The sequence below is a fragment of the Amphibalanus amphitrite genome, unplaced genomic scaffold, assembly GCF_019059575.1.
Source record: "Amphibalanus amphitrite isolate SeventyFive unplaced genomic scaffold, NRLGWU_Aamphi_draft 001405F_arrow, whole genome shotgun sequence".
Lineage (NCBI taxonomy): Eukaryota > Metazoa > Arthropoda > Thecostraca > Balanomorpha > Balanidae > Amphibalanus > Amphibalanus amphitrite.
In genome coordinates, this window is record NW_024882898.1 from 66,950 (window position 1) to 89,906 (window position 22,957).

General features: G+C 47.3%; 5 protein-coding genes across 8 annotated transcripts in view; 3 read left to right on the forward strand and 2 right to left on the reverse strand.

The window, feature by feature from the left end:
• Positions 1-22,957, reverse strand: part of LOC122372821 (putative sodium-coupled neutral amino acid transporter 10) — a 72,804-nt gene that overhangs the window by 24,033 nt on the left and 25,814 nt on the right. The window lies entirely within an intron of this gene.
• On the forward strand, positions 1,689-16,088 carry LOC122372826 (keratin-associated protein 19-2-like). 2 transcript variants are annotated; one of them, XM_043350424.1, is made up of 2 exons: positions 1,689-1,784; positions 15,529-16,088. In XM_043350424.1, exons 1-2 carry the CDS (start codon positions 1,770-1,772, stop codon positions 15,973-15,975), a joined length of 462 nt encoding a protein of 153 aa, XP_043206359.1. In that variant the 5' UTR covers positions 1,689-1,769; the 3' UTR covers positions 15,976-16,088. The 2 variants fall into 2 exon arrangements, with proteins under 2 accessions (XP_043206359.1, XP_043206360.1); XM_043350425.1 differs by lacking the exon at positions 1,689-1,784 and adding an exon at positions 15,151-15,187.
• LOC122372827 (keratin-associated protein 19-2-like) lies at positions 7,669-8,517 on the forward strand. The gene is made up of 2 exons (XM_043350427.1): positions 7,669-7,705; positions 7,960-8,517. The coding sequence occupies exons 1-2, from the start codon at positions 7,691-7,693 to the stop codon at positions 8,404-8,406; spliced, it is 462 nt and encodes a 153-aa protein (XP_043206362.1). The 5' UTR covers positions 7,669-7,690; the 3' UTR covers positions 8,407-8,517.
• On the forward strand, positions 18,447-19,508 carry LOC122372825 (keratin-associated protein 19-2-like). Its single transcript, XM_043350423.1, has 2 exons — positions 18,447-18,480; positions 18,855-19,508. Exons 1-2 carry the CDS (start codon positions 18,466-18,468, stop codon positions 19,389-19,391), a joined length of 552 nt encoding a protein of 183 aa, XP_043206358.1. The 5' UTR covers positions 18,447-18,465; the 3' UTR covers positions 19,392-19,508.
• On the reverse strand, positions 20,240-21,219 carry LOC122372829 (prisilkin-39-like). The gene is made up of 2 exons (XM_043350429.1): positions 20,886-21,219; positions 20,240-20,566 (listed from the first exon to the last, which is right to left on the reverse strand). The coding sequence occupies exons 1-2, from the start codon at positions 20,901-20,903 to the stop codon at positions 20,345-20,347; spliced, it is 240 nt and encodes a 79-aa protein (XP_043206364.1). The 5' UTR covers positions 20,904-21,219; the 3' UTR covers positions 20,240-20,344.

Here is a 22,957-nt window from a genome sequence, read left to right on the forward strand (position 1 = left end):
TATAGGCCGCCAAACATAGGGCTGCAGCTCGACCTTCAGGAATTGCCCGAGGCTATATCTCGGAAACCGTTGTTCGAAGAAAAAAATCCTTGTCACAGCTGGCTTCCCCGCCCATCACAACCCATTAGACCAATTTTAAGCAAAAAATAAAATATGAGGGTGCAGGGCACTTGTCGATTTGTCGTGGAACGCCCCCCACGCTAAAAGTTATTTTGCCATTTTAAAAAAACAGGGTTCAAAAGCAAATTTCTTGGATTGAAGACACTGATTAGGTCATTATACAACAAAAGCCGTTGCGTATTAGGCGCTAGCAATGCAAGATTTTGCGCTGCAATGAAGTTGCAATGACGTGTTGTTAGGCGTTTTTCCTTGCAAAAATGATTTTTTACACTGTGCGTCAACATCTTCATTCCCTGAAACTTTAAACCCCGTTCATATGATAGCCCTTTTAGTTACGATAATTTCTCTCATTGGTCTTATTGTCATGCCACTTATGGATTTTCCGTAATTTTCTGTTATTCACACTATGTTCAAATTGCCCCACATGTTCAAATTACCCCACCCTACCCTATTACATGCATTTGAGACGCCTTTGGGGGCGACGAACAAGCGCGAGTGAGCCCTGCTCGTGCGAAAGTTGTTAAGTGCGGTACCACCTGCTGACTTGTGGGGGCCCGTCCGGTCGCTAACGGCACACCAAATTTAAGTGTAATTCGCCACGCCATTTTTGAGATGTAGAAGCGGCACACTACACGTGCGCACGTGCAAACTTAGTTCCAACTGACTTAAGCCCGTCACCCTACTCGCCGCTCCCTAGCCGTAGGTATAGGTACCAAAGTTTAACGCCATCGGTCCAGTTGTTATCGAGATCTGGAAGCGACCCCTGCACATGCGCACGTGCAGCAACACCCTAACCGTGACTCATGAAATGTACTGCCCGGTGGGTGTCTACACACATGTCAACTGCCAAGTTTCAGCTCAATCGCCCCAGTATTTTCCGAGTTATTGTAATGGGAAGATACTTCATGCTTCTTCATTTTACATGTCGCACATGCAGTGGGGGGTCACCCTCATGCATCGGTAAAAGTCCAATGTTTGCTAGAAGGGATGCAGCTTGAGCTACTCTACAAAAATTACCGCAAGTCAATCGGCCCACCAGTTTGTGAGATGTAAGCCTCTCAAACCAGGAGAAAAGCCTCTGGACACCCACGACTTTGCATGTGGCTATTTGTTTAATTTGTTTAATAAATTTGGTTATGATGATGATGATGATGGCAGTGCTGTATGTCACAACTCACAAGATATAAATGTGTTAAGATCGTACTGGATGGGAGGAAAATACAAATGAAATTTGCCTTTGAATGCTGAATCACCTGCTCTACTGCCCAATGGGAAAAAAGTACCAGACCAATCCATACTAATCTCAGGTTTCATTTACCAGATTTACCGGAGTTATCATTATGAACATATTCTAACAACCAGGGCCAGAATATATATCATACATAACCCAGCTTACACACGCAAACAGCATAAGCCCATAGACGTCAGAGTGCTTCCTCAGTCGGGAGCTCGCGGCGACCCCCCCCCCCCCTACCCAACTCCGACCCCGCCCTCCGGACCTGCCCAAGGGGGAGGGGGCGGGTCACCGGTATGTTTTTAGTCATGTTGACCACCTGTATGCCCAGGGCTTTTCGGTATATAAGCCGGCTGAGAGAAGTGGAAGGCACAGCTCTCCTGACCAGCTCAGTCAGCCAACACACCAACCAAACATGAACACCCTGACTGTGAGTAAGCCAAGGAATAGCCCAGGAATAGCCAAGGAATAGCAGCCGAAGGAAGACAATCCGGTCGCATCGGCAAGGGCCCAGTACCAACTCTCGCTTGCAATTTAGCTTCGAACTTTTAGATCTTGTTTGAGTTTGGCTCATGCTCAAATCAGGTACACATGAATGGAGAGTAAATTCAAAGCTCAGAAAGATATTTTGAATAACAGTTCGTATTTCCTCAGTAGCGTTTTTCAACTTTTCTAACGGCATCATTTTTCCTGTTTTTCAGTTCGTGTGCCTGACCGCCCTGGTGGCAGTGGCCGCCGCCTCCGGATACTACGGATACGGAAACGCCATCTCCGGATCCCACAGCAACCAGTACGGCGGATACGGATACGGACGCGTCACCAAGGCCGTCGTCGGAACCGTCGGACTCGGTGGATACGGCGGATACGGCGCTGGATACGGATACGGCGGATACGGCCTGGGTCTGGCCCGCGGATACGGAGGATACGGATATGGTCTGGCCCGCGGCTACGGAGGATACGGATATGGACTCGCCCGCGGATACGGAGGATACGGACTCGGTCTCGGCTACGGATACGGATACCACTAAACTTCCCTTGTGACACTATTGAACTGATAACTAACTTATCGTACTCATTTTGTCTGCAGTGTGAAATGATGTACCGATGTGTTTTACTTTTGGCTTTGTTATTTATTGAATAAATGACAGGAATTTATATATCTGTATCTATCACACGGGTGCTTGCGCGCACTGTATATACACGACATGAGCTACCGAAATGGCTAAAAGAAAAAGGGATCATTTAATATCACAGGTGAATAGGCACTGCTTGTTATACCAAAGAAACTCAACTATCTCTTTCAAAAAAAAAAAAAAAACGAAGCAACATACAGCAAACGTAAATAAGCAGGTACGAAAAAAAAAAAACAAGAAGAAAAGCAAAGGATCACAATGGACATTTACACTATTAAGCCCAGAGCACACCTTTAATTTATGCGAGATTTCCATGGAATTACGGAGGCCACCCTTCTAACCGGTATTTACCGCGCGCCCATTTTGAGCGCAATCGGCTCAGCCGTTCTCGGGATGTAAAACTGCACGTGCGCACGTGCGCATGCGCACGTTTGAACCAAAATTTGATCGCTTTTTGCATTCTCAGACTAGTAAATCCTGGCTCAAACTTTGACCAGTTTGTGTGTAAGCCTTATGGGTGAAGGGAAAACTTCAAAACCAGCTGACGTCATTACTCTGCTACCAAATCGTGTCTGGTGGGGGTCGCAACAGTAAAGTAATCTTGGTCGCAACGACCATGGCACATTGAGATGCATCAGGCCCGGTGGGTGATCAACGGCAGGCTTAAGTTCAGCGCAAACAGCCCTTAGTTATACAGAAATTATAGAAGCATAGAAAGTCATCTTCAAAGTCATCAGGCAATTATAGATTGTAGAAATGTATATGGAAATTCATGTAAGCGGAACAGATTTAAAGCTATAGTAGACTCTGCTTGATAAATCCACCTTGGTGACACGGCATTTTGGACTTCTTAAAGGAAGACTGCCACCTTCAAAAAGTTTTCTCAGATAGGCCTATGATTTATTCCCTGGACAAAACAAAATTTTAGAATTCACCTGAAAAAGTATCATCACGTGAATCGCGAAAAAAAAATTGTCGATTATCATACAATTATCAATCGGTTAATGTCTAGCGACAATGTTTACACATCACTAGACTTCAAGGTCATAAGATTATTACATTTTATTTGAAAAAGTAAGGTATTTTATGATTTACTAATATATAGATATGATTTCATAAGAAATTGGCCATGTTTAATCTATTTTGCATTTAAGTTCGTAAAACATTTAAAAATCATGGCTCATTTGGAATGGGTCCGGCCCATGTTAAACCCCATTTCCCACACTTTTTTGGAAAAAATGAACTACTGAATATATAAGTTTAACTTTTATTTTGACACTCCAAAATTCTTCTCTGATCTCGAAACAATCAAAGTTTTGACATATATTTACCAAAAGATAAGAAAATTCATGTTTCAAAGTTATCGATAAACAGTAGAGATGTCGGTTTTCTTGGACTAAAAAAATGGCATCAAACTGAACTTTGGTCTCCGATTTCTCGCAAACGGGTTCGAATTTCGGAAAACCGACTTCAGTCTGGGACATAGGTGGCTCAGCTCTAGTGAAAACCGATTTGTGGAAAAAAGGTGGCAGTCTACCTTTAACCCGCGCGGGGCTGGGGGGGGGGGGTAAATTTTACCCCCCTCGCGAATTTTTGCGATATCTCAAAAACGGCGGCGCACAGCGCCGCCAAACTTTCAGTACCTTTTCTTACATCAATTGGACACGTTCCCTGAAAATTTGAGCGAAATCCGTCGGAAAATTTTTGAGAAATTGACGTTTTAGTGACGTCATGTTCGCCATTTTCGCCTCAAAAACGGCAAAAGTTCAAACGCCGCTAACATCTTCATTTTCAAAGGAATCAAAACGTAACAAAAAAGGTTATACGTAATTTCACTTTGCCTATCAAATGGCTATCTCGGTTTTTTGAAAATTTTGGATTTTGACCTAAATTTTTTTCAAAAAACTGACTTTTTTGGGAAAATCATTATAAAATCCAAAATTTTGAGTCTATCGAAAAAACCGGAATATATGTCAGAGAAGTGGTCTATGTGCACCTGCATACCAAATTTTAGAAGAATCGGTTCAAAAATGTGGGAGTTATTCAAAATTTTATGACGTCATGACACACAATTTTTTTGAAAAATGACTTTTTTGGAAGTTCTAGACCTCGTACGGAAACAAAAATAGCACCATTCGATTCGCCGTGAAAAACTGCATCAGATAGACACCTTTTTAGGCCTTAACAACCAACTTCAAAATTTGACCTCACTTGACCTGACCTTGACCTGACCTCGACCTGAAATTCATCCAGAGGTGGTCCATATCACTTATTGAGTGTGCCTATTGAATTCTATGAGTAAAATGACCCATAAAACATGTGTCGCACATGCCCTTTTCTATATTTTGTTTTTTGGTGACCTGACCTGACCTGACCTTGACCTTGACCTCTGAATGATATTGTATGCAACGAATATTGTCTTGGTAGCCTAAGAACACGTTTTGGGCGATCAGTCTCAGTCCATGACTCCATTCTTCGGCAACTACGGTGCAAGGCCGATACTGTAGAAACTTGCAATTTGTACCCTTGACCTGACCTTGACCTTGACCTCAAACTTTAAATTAAGTACATGTTTTTAGTAGTTCGTGATGAGAGCTTTCGATTGGCGTTTGAATTTTCCAAATCGGACCATTAGTTCGGGATATAACAGGGGGGGGGTAAAATTTACCCCCCCCCCCCAGCCCCGCGCGTTCGGCTGGAGACCCCAGCCCCGCGCGGGTTAAGCGATAGTTTTATTAATCGGAGTCAGTTATGCTTGTATGGAGAAAATCCGTGAGCAGCTCAAGTGGCCACAATAAGCGGCTGAATTTATTGTCCGAGGATTTATTAACCGGATTCTACTGCATCACTTTCTTCAACACCAGACGAAAATAAAAAGTGATGTACTGTCCCAAACTGTTCCATGGATTTTTTTTTTCTGCGAAGGTGAAAACAGCCCTGAATGTATTTGAATGAAAACGTTCCAACACACCCTGAAAAAAGTTGTCCGACAGCACGGATTGACCGGGTTCCACAGCTGGCAGCTGACACACAAAAACTGCACACTACAAATTCAAGGACAAGTATTGCGCCAAGGGGTTAACGTGCACTAAACGCTCAACTACAGGTAACACACAAGTAAAAAGCTATTACGCCAGTCCAGATTAACACAAAGAAAGGAAGATTGCCACAAGGCCAAGACCAAACAACTATGGACAATCAAGCATTGGCAATGATTAGCAACATGCTACTGGCAATTGGGCGCAAACAAAACAACCACAAAAAATAGCGGGCCAGATATCAAATACCGCCTTATGCGACAGTCTGCCTACTTTTGGCTAAGAGGAACGTAGCACCAAAGTTTGTTTTGGCCGGTCAATGATAGCCGAAAGAGAAAAGTTCGTGTGCTTAAGTGCGATGATACGCAACGCCGTCAATAAATCCCAATTCGAACGGTAATCTTTGAAATGATTTGCTAACACAGCATCAAATAAGGAGATACTTCGAACAAAAATTTGAATAGAATACAAATGAGCCAAGAAAGTCAGTGACTTTTGCATGACGCTTAATGATATTAGACAGTTAAGGCCGCCCAGCACTGGACCTCGCAAGCGGGCTGCGAGTTTTTGGATTTTCGGGTTTCTTTAAGATTAAAGAAATCACTCTGTGCTGAGTGACCCACACCACCATGTAACAAGCGAGTCTGCATGTTTTTAGCATGCGAGCCAACTTGCATCGCATTCCAAAAGTTGATTTTGAGTCAACTTTCGATTTTCCTCGCTGCGAGGGCTGCGAGTTCTGATGTGTTCTGTTGAAGTCGAAGTTCGGTTCGCAGTACTGTTATTGCGATGATATGCAATTTTCTGAGGGTGTACCGGCTTCACTGCATTCATGTAGTGACCATAAGAGAATGGTTTAACCCTCGCCCGTATTGGTGTTTTCCAGCCGCGAACGTATAAGGGGGGTCCGTTGGACTCCCCTTGCCGCTTCGCCCCTGATCGAGCTAGAGCTTCGCGGAAAAACGACCGGATTGCCCGTGACGAGTAACAAGACAAGACAAGACAAGACAAGACAAGACAAAACTTTATTGCAGACCATACTGGTCCATAAAAACCCTTCACATCATAAAAAACACACACAGACAAACACACTATGCTAAAAATGCCAAAAAAGAATTTGGTGCCTTCGTAACATGTTACGAAGGTACCAAAATTACTTCGTAAATGTTCATATGGTTTCTAAATAAGAATTCAGCTCCAAAAACTAGCGTAGAAACATGTAAAGCTCGAAAAAGTGAACCAAGGTCATCAAAGGTAAATGACCTGACTTGACCTTCAGGTGACCTTGACTCCCACCCTAATGCATCGGGGCAACATCATATCACATGTTTGAACGCTTGAAACCACGAAAAGACTGGAAACGCGCGGCTAATGCGAGCCGACATACGCCGAATCGCGATTCCGGCCAAACATGGTTTCGAAAGGTAGGTCACAGGTCAAAGATCATTTGGGTCAGGGTCATGAAATTTTCAGGGTAGGTGTAGAATTGATCAACTCGAGGGTACTGAAAGTTTCGTCGCAATCGGCCGCTTTTTACGCGAGTTATTCGCGAAAAACCGAGGGGGTCCGTTCAACCCCCCTATACGGGCGAGGGTTTATCACTCCAAGAATGAATATTATACCCGCGAATCCAAAACCCGCAGACTCGCAACCCGCAAGCGAGGTCTAGTGTGGGGCGGCCTTTACCTTACAGTGCGTGGGTGCACTGCCCACCAAGGTTTAAAATGAAAATGTAGCAGTTCAATGCCGGCTTTCAAGGAACCGCAATTCAATATAAATCAATTTTTGCAAATGCGAAAAACAGTTGTAAAATTCTACAGGTTGCAAATAATCATATAAAAAATAAAGTTTAATATTTCAGGGGCACGAAAACACGTATCAGATTAATTAGCAAATTAGCCCCCCACCACCCCCAACTCCCCGAAGTCAGGTGACTCGGAGCCACCCCAACCCTCCCCACAGCAGTCAGGAGGCGATCACGTGACCAGTCACCAACCCTCCCCTCCCCACTACAGGCAGTCAAGGGTCGGTCATATGACCAGCTACCACCCCCACCCCACCCCACTATAGGCTGTCAGTGGTCGGTCACGTGACATGTCGGGTATATAAACCGGTGTCGATGATCAGACTGCATCGCTCGACTCAGTTCCAGCACAACGATCAACATGAACTCTCTCACTGTGAGTGGAAGAAAGTAGAGGCTAATTCGTGCTAGGCTGCGACGATTTAGCTATGCCGGATAATTTAGCATGTGTTGCCCACTGCAAGGCAGCCCCAAACAAGCTCAGAGTCCGATGTTCGATATCTATTGATTTTTTTTTCAAACTATTCTCGAGGGTCACTGCTTGAAATCGCTTTAAAATCGCAGACTAGCATGAAACGAAAAAAGTTTGCTATTTCACTTATATCCTGTTTTTCTTGTTTTTTTTTTCAGTTCGTGTGCCTGACCGCCCTGGTGGCGGTGTCCGCCGCCTCCGGATACTACGGATACGGAAACGCCATCTCCGGATCCCACAGCAACCAGTACGGCGGATACGGGTACGGACGCGTCACCAAGGCCGTCGTCGGAACCGTCGGACTCGGCGGATACGGCGGATACGGTGCTGGATACGGATACGGCGGATACGGCCTGGGTCTGGCCCGCGGATACGGAGGATACGGCCTCGGCGGCTACGGAGGATACGGCCTCGGCCTGGCCCGCGGATACGGAGGATACGGATACGGACTCGGCCGTGGATACGGCGGATACGGCCTGGGTATTGCCAAGGTGGGCACCATTGGCTACGGTGCTGGGTACGGCTACGGCGCTGGCTACGGCGGCTACGGCCTCGGAGGTCTGAGCTACGGCTACGGCTCGGGAATCTACGGCTACGGCCACTAGAGTTCGGGGACGTGCTGTCGGTCTGTGAATTGAGTGTCCTGTTGACGTGTTATGCCGTGCTATTGCGATATGAACTAGTGTTATTTATTATCAAATAAATAGTCAAATTCATCAAGCTTTTCAGCCTGAGCTTACATCAAAGGAATAGGTAAGGGTCTCGCTGGGTTTAACGGTAGGTTTTGCCCCTATGAAATTTAGTAAATTTTCAGCTATATCTTCTTCGTCTTAAGCTTTTAAGGGCTGAAGATGCGATCGATTTATTCGTACACATGCCTGCCACGATCCTCTAAAATGGCTTCACCGCATATCGATTAGCTTCTGAGATATAGCCGGAAATGTAAAAGGCAAAACCTACCGCCTAAACCCGCCAGCGCCGTTCTCATCTACAGGGTGATCATTTTGAAATTAAATAAAGTAGCATGCTACTACCACGACTTGTTCAGGAACACTCAGCAGAGTAAAATGACGCATCATTGGAAAAGCTATTGGTGGACATTTGATTCGAAAAAAACTCGTTCCGCTTTTCTTACGCTCAGGGCAGGTGATCAAAATGGCCACCCTGTTTCGGGTAGCGCCGTTCAGATTGGCGGGGGGAGTGGTACGCTATTCGCAGCGGCTGCTCCCCACTGATGTTGCGGGCAAATTAATCCATCATATTCTTGTTACCCCAATAATTTAGGTCTGTGTTGTTTATCAAGGTATTTTATGTTTCAGTATCCTATCCAAGAAGGCTCACAAAGGAAGGCGATGGACTACTTGAGGGCACCATTCATGGAAGGTGTTTGCCTGTTGGCCGTTCTCTATTTTGAAGGAGCGATTAACGGAGCGACAGAACGTTGCGGGCCACAGCGCCCATAAGACCAGTTAAAACTAATGATGGCACCAGGTTGTTGAATTCAATCAACTGCGTCTGTTTGTCATACGTAGTACGTACGTATTTAGCTGTAGAAGGTGTCTGCTAGAGTCATCAATGCTAGTGAAGTCTGAAGAATTACCACAATATTTTTTTTTTGCGCTTAGCACTGATATTTGTTATTGTATATGCCTCTCGATACATGCATTAATGATGATGTAAATAATAAACCAAATTATTACAAATGCATTCAAATATATTCAAAACGACACACAAATCTTTCGGTTCATGGAACGCATATTTATTCTGCCCATGCATCAGATGAACGTGGGATGCTCATTGCTCATGCATTTTGCGACCGTCAATTTTGACATTTTACCCGCCCCGCTCTTTAGAACCGGCTTATTCTGGACCAGTGGCGGCGCTAGCTTTTTGGGAATTGGCACTTCGACGTTGGCCGGAGGCCAAATCCCCACATCTTTCACAATGCACACCCTACGAAAACTTGAATCCGCAGTCCCAGGCTGCACCGAAAGCGCAGCTCCGAACTTCCGCGACCGGCACATGTCGGGTGACGGCCACCGTGCAGCTGCAGCCGGCCAGGAAGGACGTCAGATAGACGGGCTAGTACCGCCGAGTCCCGGGTGACGGCCACCGTGCAGCTGCAGCCGGCCAGGAAGGACGTCAGATAGCCGGGCTAGTACCGCCGAGTCCCACAGTCACAGCCAGGATGCTGTGGTGGACCCGGCGCCGGCCCGGGAAGGGGGGGGGGGGCGGAACAGCAATCTTGGTTGGAAACGACGCAGTAGAAAGTTGGCGCCGTTGGGTCCGGTGCAGGTCACTGGAGAGGTCAGTGGACCTGGTGCAGGTCACTGGAGAGGTCGATGGGTCTGGTCCAGGCTCTGGCACGTGCTAGGTGTATTTTACGGTGCCAGAATCGCCAAAGGATGAAATGTTTCAACGCTACTGCTTTCGGCCAGCAAGTTTCGGACTGATTGGTTCAACCACTTGGTCTACAGCCCTTGCAATACCTAGGAGTGGTGAAAACTGCTGGCACGTGGATAGCAGTGCACCGTGCACCCTACCACGACCATTTTTACATGTCTTTATAGCGCTTGTCGAGTTCTACCAGTGTACCAAATTTGATCTCGCTAGTTCAAAATTTACCCAGGCCAGAGGATCTCTTGTCGAAAAATGTTCCCGCTCCTGGCACGCGCGGTGTGCACCCCTCGCAGACGGTGACCCCCCTGGAAACTGGCTCAATATGGGCTGCAAGTGTTCTGCGAGTCTGGCGTCTGTGCCGCCGGCAGTTTGGTCTGTAGCCCTGACAAAAGATTTTTGCAGTGCTTCGCCCGGCGCCACGTGGCACGTGCCACGATGTGTGGATCGACCCGGGACCGGCATCATCGTCGTTCCGGAGGATCAGTGCGTCGAACGGTGCCACCCATGTCCCGGTCGGTCCACCCGTTTGGGCTTCAGATGCCGAAATGCTTGAACACACACACAAACACACACACACAACCGGACACGGCCAGCCAACTTTTATTTTCAGTCCCTCCCCAATGAGAATTTCCGAATGGAAAGCATGCTAAAGCATGCTAAAGCATGCTTTCCATCCTCCAATTCCGGATAATTGAAATCAAGCCTGGCGTTGAAATGCGAACCGCTCCATATTCTGGTTGATAGTTGACTTTTGACAGTGGCGTCAAAGAAAAGATTTTGACGTCTGCGGCTATCAATTCTGACCGACCCCAACATCACATCCATTCTCAGAAAAATATCCCCATTTCCCTAGCGTCAAAATCTCACCAGGTCTGTATCGATCTCAGGGGGTGCCCGGTCTAAGGTTTGGGAGGGGGAAAATTGCCCCGCTTGCCCTTCCACTGACGACGGTAATGCTTCACTAAGTCTGTGTCCCCCGCTATTCAAAATCGGTGGCAAGATACTGAAAACCGTAGTGCGACACGGTACGCACACGTACCTACGTTGACTACGAACCCACCTTCTACCTTCGCTACCTTCTCACTCCCTCAATTTTGACGTAATTCAATCAAGTAACCTTCAGTAATTTGCTCCTCGAACCTGCGCGCCAAAAACAAGGGGCGGGGTCAAACCTGTTACCGACCCCATTCCCCCACCAACACCCTCCCCGCTGCAGTGTATGGGTCGGTCACGTGACCAGTCACCACCCCTCCCCTCCCCACAACAGGCTGCCAGTGGTCGATCACGTGACCGGTCGGGTATATAAACCGGTGTCGGTGATCAGACTGTATCGCTCGACTCAGTTCCAGCACAACGATCAACATGAACTCTCTCACTGTGAGTGGAACGAACTTTCAAAGCCATGGTTACACGCGAAAGTGACAGAAGTTTTCAGATCGAGTGTGACTTTGGAAAGCAGTGTTTGTCACCAAAGAAGAAAACATACCTATAGTCTGGCAAACCTAAGAAAGAATGGATCTTAAGTGCTGCAGCCGTTGATGCATGTGCATTTATATTGTGAGAGCATATTTTCTGTCACAACTTTTCACACAAACTTCTCCGAGCCATACATTTCAAGTGATCAAACACGTGCATAGTGATTCAGGCGCTTTAACTCCGTTCTTTCTTAGGTTTGCCAGACTATATATGTGTGCAAAGACCATAAAATATTGTCGAAAAAGCGTCGATAACATTGATCTATCACAATCAAGCACGACCAAACTCGTGAAACGGAATGTCATCTTGAAAATAACTACTGTTGCACGGCGAAAATGTGATGCATTCGTTACAGAACCTTCAGTTCTCAAGCTCACGGATCTTTAATGCATGAGACAATGTCCTGACCTTACCGATTGTCTTCTGTTTTCCTCAGTTTGTGTGCCTGACGGCTCTGGTGGCGGTGGCCGCCGCCTCCGGATACTACGGATACGGAAACGCCATCTCCGGATCCCACAGCAACCAGTACGGCGGATACGGATACGGACGCGTCACCAAGGCCGTCGTCGGAACCGTCGGACTCGGCGGATACGGCGGATACGGCGCTGGATACGGATACGGCGGATACGGCCTGGGTCTGGCCCGCGGCTACGGAGGATACGGCCTCGGCGGCTACGGAGGATACGGCCTCGGCCTGGCCCGCGGATACGGAGGATACGGATACGGACTCGGCCGTGGATACGGCGGCTACGGCCTGGGTTTTGCCAAGGTGGGCACCATTGGCTACGGTGCTGGGTACGGCTACGGCGCTGGCTACGGCGGCTACGGCCTCGGAGGTCTGAGCTACGGCTACGGCTCGGGAATCTACGGCTACGGCCACTAGAGTTCGGGGACGTGCTGTCGGTCTGTGAATTGAGTGTCCTGTTGACGTGTTATGCCGTGCTATTGCGATATGAACCAGTGTTATTTATTAGAAAATAAACAGTCCAATTTATCAAGCTTTAAACGCACCAGCTCTACATCAATGAAGTTCTGATTGACCGAAACATGCACTAAAAAACTTCCCTTCACCCGCGCCCCACTGACGTCTGCGTGTAACACCTATATAAGTCTTTCACCTGACAAATAATGAAAACAACAATAATATAAAACGCTATGCTGAAACTCAGAAAGGTCTTGAGATGTAGCAGTTGCTCCATTAAACACATTGACAACAGCAGCAGCGGAAAAATTATATATTTTATCGATCCATCGTCCAATTATACCAAACGTATTGCGACATGAGCATTACAAAGGATAAATGAGCACTTGTCATTAAATCGTAATGTTAATACTTATACATCTTGGAGAGGCCCCCTAAACAGAGTAAAAAACCATACGCAGCAAATCAAATGGAAGTCTCACATCACATGAGTAGAGTTTGACCACAAATTTTGCATGAAAAATGCACAGCATCACGCAACTGAATACAGGGTGTCCTGATATTATTGTCATACCCTCTCACAACCTTGATTCTACTTGCTACGGCGCAATTTCAATATAATTTCGACCGTACTGGCCCCCAAACCATATTGGTTACATTCTAGTCACGTGACCTTCGAATTCTGTGACCCTGACCGGTCAGAGGGTGAATGAATGTCATTTCCGGGGCAGTACCCGGCGCGCGCGTACCGGGTGGCCAGGATGCAAAAGCCGCAGACATAGGCGGCGGAACGGGGAGGGCACCCGGGCACCGTGCCCCCCTTTGATTTTGGTATTTTAACATTAGCCCTATGGGCGTTGCATGGAAAGAATGGGACCAAATGTCGGCAGTGCCCCCCCCCCGTAATTGAAGGTGTTCCGCCGCTACTGGCTGCAGAGCAAATCGACCCGCAGCCGGACAGTCGGCATGGTTGCCGGCGGCATGACACACGGCCAGGTCAGTAGCGGCGGAACACCTTCAATTAAGGGGGGCACTGCCGACTTTTGGTTCCATTCTTTCCATGCAACGCCCATAGGGCTAATGTTAAAATACCAAAATCAAAGGGGGCACGGTGCCCCGGAGCCCTCCCCGTTCCGCCGCCTATGGGCCAGGTCGCCGAGGCACTAAGCGTGAGTCGCCGCACGATTTGGCGCTGGTTGTCACGCGACAGAGTCGGATAGACGCCTGAGAACAAGCGAGGTCGCGGCAGGAAGATTTCCGCCAGCGGGAAGCGCGAATGCCGAATCGTCATCGCGAAGCGCGGTGATAAATACGGGCCAATCCTGTCCACAAGGAAACTGGCAATGAGGCCGACTGCCAACGGTCATCCAGTCTCCAAGTCGACAATCCATCGGTACCCGAGGTTATCTCTGAGACCCAGCAAGCCACGTCTCCAGCCGAAAGCTTCTGCTGAAGATGTCTTGGGTCATCTGTCAACAGGACGGTGCCCCGGCTCATCGAGCTAGAACGACGCAGAAGTGGTGTCGATCGCACTTCCCGGTATTCTGGGATGGCGACCAAAGGTCGGGGAACAGCCCCGACCTGTCGCCGATAGAAAATCTGAGGGCCATCGTCCGGGAAAAGATTGACAAAATGGCGCCAGAACCAACCGAAGGTACACTGACCAGTAGAGATGCCCTTTTTCGACCCACCAGCCCGCAATGAGTGAGTAGACATTAGACAAAACCCGCATGGCTTTAAGCGGGTTGCCTCACCAGGAAATACCCGGGTGCGGGTTTTATGCGGGTATAAAAAATATCAGAAACTGTATATCTAAAACAAAAGAAGATTTCCCCTTGAAAATGGAAAACAAATATGCTGAAGCATGGCCTAGAATACTTAACATATGCAGTAAGATGTCCTGGAAAAATATGACTAGAAAGTGGAAAAACTTTTTGGCTTTTATGCGTGTTGTTGCGGGCTGCTACCAATGAAGGTCCCCATGCGGGTAGTTGTGGGTATCTGGAGAAGGGTTGCGGGGCGGGGCGGGTTACCTGGATCGCCCCGGGTTACCTGGATCCCAAAAAAGGACACCTCTACTGACCAGACACGTTCGATGAAGAAGAAGCTGGGCAAATTGATGTCTGGCGCGCCGGACCGTATATGCTTGCCTGTATCAGGGGAAAGGGGAGATACATATGTAAGAAAAGCGCAACTGTCATTTTTTATAATTATCATGCAATGGACGCTGGAAAGGTGTGACATTATTTTTGGGACACCCTGTATCACCAAGAATCTGTGTAGCCTAGAATCAGAGCGTGAGACTCACTCAATTTCGGTGCCCTTCAATCAGAACGCTTCCAGGCCGTCTACCCCGCAAACCCTGCAAACCAAAAGCGAGGGGCGGGGTCGGACCTGTCACCGGCCACCATCCCCTCCCCACAGCAGTGCATGGGTCGGTCACGTGATCAGTCACCACCCCTCCCCTTCCCACAACAGGCTGCCAGGGGGCGGTCACATGACATGTCGGGTATATAAACCGGTGCCGGTGATCAGACTGTATCGCTCGACTCAGTTCCAGCACAACGATCAACATGAACTCTCTCACTGTGAGTGGAACGAACATTCAAAGCCGTGGTTACACGCGAAAGTGACTGAAGCTTTATGATCGAGTGTGACTTTGGAAAGCAGCGTTTGAGGCTTCAGAAGAAAACACGCCTACATGTGTGCAAAGACCATAAAATATTGTCGGAAAAAGCGTTGATAGCATTGATCTCATCACAATCGAGCACAACCAAATTCGTGAAACGGAATGTCATCTTGAAAATAACTACTGTTGCACGGTGAAAATGTGATACATTCGTTACAGAACCTTCAGTTCTCAAGCTCATGGATCTTCAATACGTGAGACAATGTCCTGACCTTACCGATTGTCTTCTGTTTTCCTCAGTTCGTGTGCCTGACGGCCCTGGTGGCGGTGGCCGCCGCCTCCGGATACTACGGATACGGAAACGCCATCTCCGGATCCCACAGCAACCAGTACGGCGGATACGGATACGGACGCGTCACCAAGGCCGTCGTCAGAACCGTCGGACTCGGCGGATACGGCGGATACGGCGCTGGATACGGATACGGCGGATACGGCCTGGGTCTGGCCCGCGGCTACGGAGGATACGGCCTCGGCGGCTACGGAGGATACGGCCTCGGCCTGGCCCGCGGATACGGAGGATACGGATACGGACTCGGCCGTGGATACGGCGGCTACGGCCTGGGTATTGCCAAGGTGGGCACCATTGGCTACGGTGCTGGGTACGGCTACGGCGCTGGCTACGGCGGCTACGGCCTCGGAGGTCTGAGCTACGGCTACGGCTCGGGAATCTACGGCTACGGCCACTAGAGTTCGGGGACGTGCTGTCGGTCTGTGAATTGAGTGTCCTGTTGACGTGTTATGCCGTACTATTGCAATATGAACTAGTGTTATTTATTAGAAAATACATGATAACAATGAAATCGGTGCGTTTCATGAGATTTTAGACAGACATAAATTTACTTTAAACTGCATGTCGGAAAGGGTGTCCTTCCGACATCAGCGACTTGTGAGTGCACCAAAGCGTCAACAATAACCATTAACCATGCTGTGAGTCATCATGATGATTCAGAGGAAGATTCGTAGAGATCCAAAATAACGTCTAAATAACGTTACGTCGAAAAAAAGATGCGTAACTTCTTATCATGTAAATATTTTATCATTAAAACCCACCATATGCTAAGCTATGTTTTCTTAGCAATGATATTTTGAATCTACAGCGATACGTCTCCGGACGTTTGGGCGCTACAATAATGAGATGTCATACGGACTACGGTACTGTTAATCGTATGGCGGGCAATAGGCATCCACGGCTGAATCTACTGGGTTAACTGATGAATGTCAGCCTTTTATAATACATTTAAATGACGTTTCTGATGCACCTATGGGCGGCTCACATATAACAAATAGAGGTGTATTCAAAAACATTTTATTGCATCCATGAAATCATATCGGCTTATCTGCAGACCGCAGTCTACAATAACCAATAACCATGAAGGAACTGAATTGCCTGGGTGGTATACTGTGCCGCATTACAGTCAGCCATCCGGCACAGTATACCAGCGCAGGTTTGGCGAGCCGAGGCGACTGCATTCGCGCACAGCAGCGTAGCACTAACACAAATCCTACGCCATTAGGCACGCAATACGCATGGCTAAGAAGCATAAAGTAAAGGTTTAATAAAAAAGGGCGTGGCGATTACGTAACGTTGGTTAGAATTTCGATCAGCCTCAACCATATACTTAGGCCTCAAAACATCTTCAGTACACCCCTTACGACACAGAACTTAGTGTTCAGAGGTCTGTCCCTCGACCTAACTCCTATTACAAGAGCCGAGGAAATAATCGATGTTGGAAATGAATCAGTTGCTGAGAGGTGCAACTTATCATAGTATTCAATGGATAAAAAATCCGCTAAAAGAAAGAGACACTCATTTCACATATTGTTTTACTATAAATAGGTATTGTTTTATTATAACACCTAATTCGAGACAACCTTGAGCCTTATAAGCAAAAAGCCTTCAGCAACGAAGGCAAAGTTTATCATCAGCGGAAAAAATACAGAATGTTATGTTTTGTGTCAATTATCGAAGCATAAGGCACGCATTCATCTACTTAAAACAGGTCATATCTTGTGATGCGAATCCACCGTAAAATAAATTCCGATGTTTTGCTCAAATCCAACAATAGCCGAATGCGATAAGGCAAGTCTTTGCCATATATTGGAAAGCCGAGTTACTGACAGAGAAGTATCTTCAACGCCTTTCGAGAAATATTGACAAATTTGGGAACGTTTTTTTTCTGGGCAACCCAGTACATGTTCAGGTAACAATGACAAAGGATCAGGTGCTGGACAGCTCTGTGATTAGCTCAAGATGTGCAAGGATCTGGTTAAGGAGAAACCTCCAGTTTCCAGTTCCATGTTCAGTTCCAGTTTCTAAAAGATCAGAATCTGGAGACCACTACGCTCGTTGCTCAGTTTCCAATGTGTCCAGGATCAGGTACTGGAGAGTCGTATGCTCAGTTCCTCGTAACTAAGCTGTAGGTTCTAGAAGGCTCAAAGCATCAGGTTCTGGAGAGCTATGTGTAGACTTCCAAGGCTCTGGAAATCTCTTCACCAAGTTCTCAGTGTCTCAGGATCAAGCTCTGGAGAGCTATGTGTAGACTTCCAAGGCTCTGGAAATCTCTTCACCAAGTTCTCAGTGTCTCAGGATCAGGTTCTGAAGAGCTATGTGTAGACTTTTAAGGATCAGGGTTTGGAGACCTCCTCACTAAGTTCTCAGTGTCTCAGGATCAGGTTCTGGAGAGCTATGTGTAGACTTCTAAGGATCAGGATTTGGAGACCTCCTCACTAAGTTCTCAGTGTCTCAGGATCAGGTTCTGGAGAGCTATGTGTACACTTCTAAGGATCAGGGTTTGGAGACCTCCTCACTAAGTTCTCAGTGTCTCAGGATCAAGTTTTGGAGAGCTATGTGTAGACTTCTAAGGATCAGGGTTTGGAGACCTCCTCACTAAGTTCTCAGTGTCTCAGGATCAGGTTCTGGAGAGCTATGTGTAGACTTCTAAGGATCAGGGTTTGGAGACCTCCTCACTAAGTTCTCAGTGTCTCAGGATCAGGTTCTGGAGAGCTATGCACCTCACTGCCGGGTGACTACGGGTCGGGTTCTTTCGAAGCCCGATCTCAGGGGCGTTGGCTGGTGGTCCACCGCCCCAGGCCGCGCTGCAAACCAGTGAGTGTGTATATAACCTGATCACAGACTGTCGCTATCATTCGGTCACCGGTACCCCTACAGTGAACACCATGAGCTCCCTGACTGTGAGTATAATCGGCGGCGGTTGTGAGACAATTACAACGCGGCCGGCGACGGTAAAAACGGCCGGGAATGCTGCCGTTGTCACTCGGGTTATTTGAGTCAACTAATGAGATCATTTGGAATTGATTCAACTTCCAGATAGCGTTTTGATCACGGACAAATAGATCGTTCTGCAAATGAAATTCACTTGACCCGTCTATATAAGAAGAAGCGTAATGATTTAAGAATCGGAGCACTTCAGCTGCAAAACAATCGTGTAAAAAGTTACGAGTCTACTCAGGATTTCCCGTCGCATTTTGCACATGCAAAACTTGAAACGGCCAATAACTTTACTCAACAACATGAACTAACCACTGCCCCATTGCTCTCTCTTCAGTTCGTGTGCCTGACGGCTCTTGTGGCGGTGGCCGCCGCTTCCGGATACTACGGATACGGAAACGCCGTTTCCGGAACCCACAGCAACCAGTACGGCGGATACGGACACGGCGTCACAAAGACCATCGTCAAGGGCTACGGACTGGGCGGATACGGAGCCGGCTACGGAGCCGGATACGGCGGATACGGCGCCGGATACGGATACGGCGGCTACGGCCTGGGTCTGGCCCGCGGATACGGAGGATACGGCCTCGGCGGCTACGGAGGATACGGCCTCGGACTCGCCCGCGGCTACGGATACGGACACGGATATGGAAACGCCATCTCCGGATCCCACAGCAACCAGTACGGCGGATACGGACATGGTATCACCAAGACTATCGTTAAGGGCTACGGCACTGGCTACGGCGCTGGCTACGGCGGATACGGCTACGGTGCCGGTCTTGCCCGCGGATACGGCAGCGGACTCGGCCTCGGATACGGATACGCCCGCGGCGGATACGGCCTGGTGGGAACCGGATACGGATACGGCCATTAAGGCTTCACCTACTTCTAGGAATTTTCATTGTTAGGGTTAGCAATTCTCTCATGATTATGTTCCGTTCCTTTTAGCCACAGCTGCTAGTGTTATTTATTGAATAAATGAATGACCAATTTCTGTTGTCTAAGAAACGAAACAAATCACATATGGAATGCTGTGAAGAATGGATCCGTTTCAATGTGATATATCGAGTAAAAATGCCTGGCAGCAACGAGGCAACGACAACAGCAAGGGTCTCCCGGCATCCTGCAACAACAGCCTTTTTTTCCAAATCCCGTTCGGACAACAACAGACGACAACCCAAAGGTTGATCGAAACTTGCTTGTTAGCTGTTAACTGCAGGTTGTTTGATATAGACAAACACTTTTCGCTTGTGTTTTCTATTTAAAAATAACCGGAGCATTTCTGGGTATGGAATTATCTATTGCAACTTTAGTTGGTGCCTCAATAAATCGTCAAACAAGCTCTACAAAATCAATTATGTATGGTTATAATATGTGTGCCACGATGCCACCAATATAAAGTGACATTAGCCATTTGTTGAAATTTTCACGTTTTTCTTCACGATCGTGGCCACCGAATTAATCAGTGCGTAAAAAAAACAGTAGACCAGCCCAGCACGTTAAAAAACAGTTGACTTTCCCAGCACGTAGCAGGCTACGACCTTACTCTCCAAACCATTGATCCTCGTGTTATTAGGGTGAGACGGGCGATCAATGTCATTCGTTCGCCATTTAAATAGGAGCGAGAAGCAGCATTCATTCGGCCACCAAACCACGTCTTTGGTCTCCGAGACACACCCATTGCCCGAGGACCACGTTCATAACCGGAATTTATGAAAATGACTTTCTGCTGAAATATGTATTCGACAAAGACAAGACAAGACAGCAGCGCAGTTCGAAATCCGTTTGATCCAGCATCTGGCCCAATAAGACAATTGGCCGTTGCATTTAGTGATGGTAGCCATATCCACGATATCCAGGATATCCGTAACCATGGTAGCCATAGCCGTATCCGTGGTAGCCGGGGTAGCCGTGGTAGCGCAGGGAGCGGCCGTAGCGCGCGTGCGGGTAGCCGTAGCCAGGGTGGCCGTAGCCGTAGTGCCGGTAGCCGTAGCGCGGGTACGGCCCGGAAGCCGTAGCGAGCGCCACCAGGGCGGCCAGCACGACCAACTGAGGAGATAAGGACATGTTGGTCAGCCGAGCTTGTTAAATTTCTAGGTTGGAATTTAAGTAAAATCTGTGAAAGCATTACACGATGAAAACGTAATGAAACATCATTGTGCTAAGATATAGTAGGTATAAAGAGTCGGCGGATAATGCCGAATCGGTGCAGCGTAATCGCACAAAAATCATTTAAATAGCTATAAAACGAAATAAAGAATAATACGAATTTTTAACAATTGACAGCTAAAAACTACAAAAATCGAATGATTAAAATTCAAACAGCAAACAAAAGCAAATGTGAATTTCAAAGCAATAGTTCGCTTACCACCAGCTTGGCGTTCATGTTGAGCTCTGTGCACTGCTGCCGAGCACCAGAAGTATGCCCTCTGCCGAGCTGGGCCAGCTTATATGGGGGCCCGAGCTGCCGCAGCCTTGGCAGCCCCGTGCGGTATGGTGGCAGCGGGAGGGATCTCAGGTCGTGGAAAAACGACCGGCGGGTAAAGGCAGGAGGACCTGAGATCTACTGTGAGACCTGGGAGACCTACTAAGAGCTTGTTGCTAAGCTAATGCTAGGGGAATGGGAGACATCTGCTGACTACAATATGCAACGGGTGAGAGGGCGTGTTGAAACCCGCCGTCAATCAGCGACTTATAAGGCAAAACTAACGGTTGATAAAGTTCCAATACGGGTTTAAGGGGAAAAACAAGCGGAAAACGACAGCGCATGAAACTAGAGATTGTGTCATGACGAGTGGCCAGACCAGCCATGCCACATGATATTCGATTTGACGCGCTTCATATTTCATCTTCAAAGTTTTCTCTTTTAACTATGTATAGATCACACCCTCGACTAGCATACAAAAGCGATTTTAACCCGGCGGCCGCTGGGCCTCCGCGCCACCCGCCGGCCGCTGGGGGGGGGGCATAAAGTTGCCCCCCCCCCTTTACTTCTGCGACGATATCGTCGCAACGCGAAGAGATAGAGAAGCGAAACTTTGCACACATCTTCCTGAATACCTAGCCAAGGTTGTGTCTAAATTTGGTGTCGATCCCATTTGCAATGACGTCACAGTGACGTCATAAATGAAATTATAGATTTACGACTCTCATATTCCTCACGATGCATCACATATATGGGACCGAATATAAAGGGCCGATTATTGGTCAGAAACTAGATGGAAGTGTAGTAAGATGTTTTAGGATGCCAGCAGGTGCTGTCTAGTTCATTTACAGTCGAGTTTCATGCTCAGCGTCATCAGAAACGGTCCATATCGGAAAACGACAAAACTTTATGACGTCACTGTGACGTCATCTTAGGTGCTACAACCACCAAACTTTCCTCAAACATTGCCTAGGTATTCATTTGAAGCTATGCCAAGTTTCACGCTCGTAGCTCATCAGGTTTCGGAGATATTTCACAAAACGTAAAGGGGGGCAACTTTATGCCCCCCCCCCAGCTGCTCGTGGGTTAAAAGAGTTCCCTTTCTCTTTATTTTATGATCCAAAACCACATGGTGAAAGGGTCGAACAAAAATTTACGAGTTATTAAAGGGACAGTATCATCGAAAAAAAAATCCATGTATGGAGCTGATTTTTTTTTTACTAGCATTTCTTATTTTTCTGAATCAGAAAAACATAGTTTGAGGACCGAACTCGGTGAAAAATATTGCAACCACATTTCATTTTCATGATTCATTTTCATGAGCGAACCACCACTATACAAGCATGGCCGCCAGTTTGGAAGCATGCAAAATTACTACAGAACTGGCGCAGATAATACATTATTGACGCTACGCTTACGCGGTCGTTCTTCTGATTGAGTTGTCCTTAGGGAGAGGTAGCCTTAGGTATTGCCTATAAAAATATAACGTGACAATTGGAGGGAGTGACAACTGGACGTGACAATTGACAATGGGAGAAAATATCACGTGACAATCACGTGATAAACGTCATACATTGGAGGGAGATTGTGATTCAAGCTGGAGGAATTCCTTTGTTGAGCCGCTAGAATCCGAAGGAAACAGCGGAAATTGCCTACGACTATTTAATGAATTTAACGGTGATGAATAAGTGCGAAAAACGTTTTGGCTTTATAAAATTTGACGAAATGACCAGGGTAAAAGTTTTATTACTGGCGGTCAATTCAAAACGGCGCAAACATTTAAACAGTGAAGATAGTGAAGCACGATTCAAAGTGTGGTACACCTTTCGTACTTTGAGCGGCGATAGCGGGATAACGGTGTGGAATTTCGAGGATCGGTCTTCAGTTCCCGGACCAGAAAGGTGGGGCCTATGCAATGTCAAATTTCATCAAAATGGTGATACTGTCCCTTTAAGTCATTGGAGACATAAGCTGAATTAATATCGAACAGACAGCAGGACTCCTTGCAATAAACG